The following is a 5,923-nucleotide window of genomic DNA, read 5'->3' on the forward strand; positions in this document are numbered from 1 at the left end:
CTAGGTTGCTTTATTGGTTGATTTTGTCTCCATACCTGCAGGAAGACGAGGTAATCATTGAAGAGGAGGACCCGGTCATATCGGCTGGAGGTCACAGTCACCGGGACATTCTGACTGTCTTCTTGTATTCGTCGTTCAGGTGTGCACAGAGCGGCCTGCAGGATAACACAGGTCACATGACATCTGATTTATGAAAGTCGCCCTCATGTAGTCATTCTGGGCTGAGATTTTTTTTTTCTTTTTTATAAGTGAAATTGCATTGAAAGCTTTTAATTAGCTGCACAAATTTCAATTTGCAAAGATGAGTGCAATGTCTGGGGTCCTGACTTATAAAACAGTTAATAAATAATTTATTGAAGAAAAGTTAGGTATCAATCTAGAAATAGAATAATTTATTATCAATATTTAATGCAAGAGCTGCAGAGGAGAAGAGACCAGAAAGGAGAGTCTGGAGGAGAGGAGATCAGAGGAGAAGAGAGAATAGAGGAGAGGGGAGAGGAGATGAAAGAATTTATGAGAGATCAAAGGAGAGAGGAGAGAATAAAGGAGAGAATAGAAGAAGAGGAGAAATCAGAGGAGAGGAGAGACTGGAGGAGAGGAGAGATCAAAGGAGAGAGGAGACCAAAGAAAGAGAGAGATTAGAGAAGAGACTAAAGGAGAAGAAATCAGAAGACAGGAAAGGAGAGACTAAAAGAGTGACTAGAGGACTGGAGGGGTCAAAGGACAGAAGAGGTCAGACGATAGGAGAGGAGAGGAAAGATTGGAGAAGAGAAAAAGAGGAATAAAAATCAGAGGAGAGGAGAGGGAAGACTAGAGGAGAAGGATAAATCAGAAGAGAGACAAGAGCAGTAGAAAGGAGAGAGCAGAGGATTGGAGAGAAGAGGAGGAAAGGAATTGAGAAACCAAAAAGTAAAATAAAAGAGAGAGATGATGTGCAATAAGTAGAGAAGTAGAGAAGAGAAGAGGATTGAAAGAGAGAAAGTAAGAGAGAGGGAGAGAAAAAAAGAAAGAAAGAGGGACAGAGCAGGGTCAGGAGAGGTGAGGGGATATAAGGAGCTGAGAGAATATAAGGAATAAAAGGAAAGGAGAGGAAAGAAGAAGGAACAAAAGAGGAAGAGAGACTACAAGGAGAGTGAAGGGGAGAAGTAGAGAAAGGAGGAGGAGAGAGAAGAGGAAAATAAAAGAAGGGAACAGATACTTAATGAAGGGTGGGGTGAAGAGAAGAAGAGAGGAGTGAAAAAAGAGGAAGGGAGGGAAGGTGAATTAGAGGAGAGACAGAAGAGGAAGAAAAGAGGAGAGGAGTATGGATAACATAGGAGAGGAGGAGGGGAAGGAAAGGAAGAAGTAGGGAAGAGTATAAGTGACTCACAGCAGAGCATTTAAGAAACAGAAACATGGAGCAGAGTGGATGAAAATAAAATAAAATAAATAAAATAAAAGGGAGAGTGGAGGGGAGGAGTGGGAATAGAAAGGAGGAGAAATTGGAGAAAAAAGGAGAGGAGGAAGCAGGTGGAGCTGCACATGAAATGCTGTATGGTGACAAACTACGTTCCACTTACCGTCAATCTTTTGGACAAAGCAGCCCACAGATTCCTCGTCACGTCGGCCTCATCCATACACTGACTGATATAAGACTGGAGGTTCCGAAAAGTCTCTATTGTTTTGCTTAGAGCTGCCACACCTGTATCCTGGAAAAAATCAATATACATTTTTTTAATATGAATTATGTATCATTGCATTATCATTATTGTATATACGTTGTGTTCTCTTATGATAAATATCTAAATATCTTATAGTATAGAGGAAGCCAGGAGCTGATTATCCACTGCTGATTACTCGGTATTGATATTTCACAGGTATTGATATTTCTGCAATGTCTCATTCTGCTCTAGGGAAATCACTTTAAAGGGGTCCCCCAAATAATAAATGAATCAGTTACATCAAGAAGATTTCCATTGAGTTTGTTCAGATGGAAGGAGTATTGCTTGATGTGTCGGCGGAACGGCTCGGTGAGGACTCTCTGCAGCAGTACGGGGATGGGGGTCTCTGACTTCTCCTTTATCAGCTGCATCAGGAGCTTTGTGTTTGCCTTCCAGTAACTGTCAAAGGGAAGAGATATATGAAGAGTTACAGAAGCCGTTAGAGAACTACAAGTCCCAGCATGCACTGGCAAAGGTTTATATACCATACAGTGTAGGATCCTGTGCTGCATATTTAATGTATCCGGGTATTCTGGGGTAAGAGATCACTGGGACTGAGAATGGATTAACTATATCATCCCCAGAGGGTTGGGGGATCAAAATTCTTCAGCTGCTGCCATTAAAATTACCCAGTGTGTAATTATTTCCTTGCACTCCGACCCCTAACGCTCCACACTTGCTTTCTCTTATAATAAAGATATGTGTTACCCATGTCAGCGGTGAGCACCAACCAAGCAGACCATGTGACTGCCATAACGGACCCATCACATGACTTTATTTATAAAGAGTTACAATTATTTCAGGGGTAGAAATTGGGGCAGCGTTGAGGTAATAGCTGGGTTTGGGGTTATCATTAATCACCAGAATCAGGGTAATTTTTTGGAATGGTGTAGCACAATAACAAAGTCAGGATGGAATAATCCCCCTCCTCCTTGAACCAGAAGAAACAATAAAAGTCCCCTCCACAATAAACACCAAATAGTACATTTCTCAAAACTTTTTTGCTGCATTTTTCTGGTCTTCAGATTTCATTAAATGAAAGGGGTTTATATTTGGGGTCTTTCTGATGACCAGTAATGTTGGGAGGATCCTTATGCACTGAGCACCAATGTTTGAGGCTTTATTCCAATAACTACCAATGTTAGGGACTCTTATCCACTGACCACCAATGTTGGGGCCACTTATCCATTGACCACCAATGTTGGGGGCTCTATTCCAATAACCACCAATGTTAGAGACTCGTATCCACTGAACTCCAATGTTAAGGGCTCTTATCCACTGACCACCAATGTTGGGGGTTCTTATCCACTGACCATTAATGTTGGGGGCTTTTATCCACTGACCATTAATGTTGGGGGCTATATTCCAATGACCACCAATGTTAGGGGCTCCTATCCACTGACCACCAATGTTATGGGGCTCTTATCCATTAACTACCAATGTTGGGGGCTCTTATCCATTGACTACTAATGTTGGGGGCCCTTATCTACTGACCATTATTGTTAGAGGACACTTTTCTACCCACCATGATTTTAGAGGTACACACAATTACCAACAGGGCAAATTGATCGCACATCCACAGGGGGGCAGAAAAGTGTATAGACCTTTCTCGGCTGATCACCAATAAGAGGGTCATTTATCTACCCAGCACCATTCTAGGGGTACACAAGATATGTCATTGCAGTATAAATGGTAAGTATGTAAGTATGGTTCATTACTAGCTGGGGTTCTCTGACACTTAGTTATTTTTGGGGATCTTCTGATCTGGAGAAATCAGACACATAAATGTCCATAAGAATTAGAAATATGTTAGTATTCTGGGACTTACCTGGACTGCTTCACCGATTTCTCAAACCCTTTGATAACCATGTAGCTTGTGACTGCTACAAAATATCTAAAAGTAAAACAATAAAATAAAAAACACAAATCAGATTACAATATTAAGATGCAATATAATTCAGAATCACCTTCCCATTGATTCCCCATTGATGTATTTCACAGATTGGCCACAAGGAGGAGTCTTTGCTTTGCAAGAACCACCAATCACATTGCGAGGATATTGTTACAATGTATTCATGAATGAAGCCTGAAATCCCAGGAGCAGAGGGACAATCCCCCAATCGGGTCACCTGATCTGGAGCCAGCCAAGGGAATTCCCTCACTTTGGGGGGGTATTGTTGTATTTCCTGTTAGGACAATTACAGATTTCTTTCCCTCTCTAAAACCTGTGGGGTTCGGTGCACCCAGCACTCACTCAGTGTAGACGAGGATGAATTGGCTCTCCTCCGCCATGAGGTAAATGTCCTGGACGTCCACCGCCAACAGCTCATAATTCTGTTTTAGTGTTTGGAAACATCCGGCTGTCAGGTCCCAGACTTTGTGAAATTTGTCATTTAAATTTTTCAGCACCTTTGAGTAATCCTTACTTGGAAGCTCGTGATGTGTCTCTGGAAAAAAAGGAAAAAGAAATCAAAGCAAAGGTTTATTTAGGAAGAATTTATTTTGCTGCAATACTCAACTTCATTCGGGTGCCCACCCCTGCAGGAACTACTACTGTCCAACAGATGGCACTACTAGAACCCTCATGACAGCCAGGGTTGTATGAGCGTCCTCTGTGACCATAGGCTGTCATGGACACACCCCCTGGAGGCGGGTCATCACACCAGGCAGAGCTCCTGGTACTACTGCTCTGAATGGTGCTCACAGATCACTGACCAATCACAGCTGCGGCTGCACACAGAGGGGGCGGGGCGTCCCCAGGATGAAAATAGAATTTATTATTATTATTATTATTATTATTATTATTATAGGAGCTTAGATATAAAATTTATAAATGGCCACCATAATGAGTACTGTGATAGTTACTCTTGACAATGACTTGCCGGTGTTACTGGCAGGATCACCATGTGAAAACAAAAAAAAAACTCACAAAAGAAAACTAATGCAGCCACCACATGATTGGTTGATCTCAGTTCCAATTTATTGATGAACTTCTATGAGATTCCCCCACAAGGGGGACTTACCTGCCGTCTGCAGTAAGGTGTTCAGGACCAATGTGTTCACCTGAGACAAGGTAGACAGGAAATCCTCCTCGGCCCTCAGCAGGGACTCTGCGCCCGTCAGGCAAATATTCTGCCAATCCAGAGACAAAACATTTACTGGTGACAGGTGGGGGGGGGGGGGGGGGGGCGCAACTTTACCAAAAACAGATAAACGTGTTTTTTTTCCCATCTCTGGTTGTGTCTCCCCCCCCCCCATGGTTTTCATTTTTTATTATTTTATTAAAGGGGAGGCTGGAGGGCAGATTTATTGAAGGGGAGGCTGGGGAGCGCTGCGTCGGGCCACCCTGCGTGTAATGGACTTTCCATCGTTCTCGGACATCACTGGCGCTGTATGAGCTCAGCATTCATTCGGGTCGGTCGGCGGTTCTGCTGATGAGAGGAAACATTGTTAGGAAAATCAGTTTTCTTTTGACGACCCAATAAATGAGAGTGAGAATTTCTTATGCTGACCACAGGTCCTCTTTACTACTTCTGCTCCAGCAATTATACACCCCAATACCCCTACATAGACCTTATACACCCCAATACCCCTACATATCTATACTCTTACACCTTACACACCCCAATACCCTTACATACACCTTATACACCCCAATAACCCTACATACACCTTATATACCCCAATACTCCTACATAAACCTTATACACCCCAATACACCTACATAAACCTTATACACCCCAATACCCTTACATACACCCTATACACCCCAATACCCCTACATATCTATACTCTTACACCTTACACACCCCAATACCCTTACATACACCTTATACACCCCAATACCCTTACATACACCCTATACACCCCAATACCCCTACATATCTATTCTCTTACACCTTATACACCCCAATACCCCTACATTCACCTTATATACCCCAATACCCCCACATATTTATACTTCTACACCTTATACATCCCAATACACCTACATACTCCTTATATACCCCAATACCCCTACATACACCTTATACACCCCAATACACCTACATATCTATACTCTTGCACCTTATACAATCCAATACCCTTACATACACCTTATACACCCCAATACCCTTACATACACCCTATACACCCCAATACCCCTACATATCTATACTCTTACACCTTATACACCCCAATACCCCTACATATCTATACTCTTACACCTTATACACCCCAAT

General features: G+C 42.5%; 1 protein-coding gene across 1 annotated transcript in view; it reads right to left on the bottom strand.

Annotated features, from left to right (window-relative positions):
* ALS2CL (ALS2 C-terminal like) overlaps positions 1 to 4,832 on the bottom strand; it is a gene marked incomplete at both ends in the record, with an annotated part of 25,331 nt that extends 20,499 nt beyond the window's left edge. The window contains 6 exon segments of the mRNA XM_072413021.1: positions 36 to 155; positions 1,560 to 1,688; positions 1,940 to 2,099; positions 3,529 to 3,594; positions 3,955 to 4,147; positions 4,724 to 4,832. Of these exon segments, the coding sequence (XP_072269122.1) occupies positions 36 to 155; positions 1,560 to 1,688; positions 1,940 to 2,099; positions 3,529 to 3,594; positions 3,955 to 4,147; positions 4,724 to 4,832 (777 nt within the window).
* Between the last annotated feature and the right edge of the window lie 1,091 nt (positions 4,833 to 5,923).

This window comes from Pyxicephalus adspersus, chromosome 5, assembly GCF_032062135.1.
Source record: "Pyxicephalus adspersus chromosome 5, UCB_Pads_2.0, whole genome shotgun sequence".
In the NCBI taxonomy this organism is placed as follows: domain Eukaryota; kingdom Metazoa; phylum Chordata; class Amphibia; order Anura; family Pyxicephalidae; genus Pyxicephalus; species Pyxicephalus adspersus.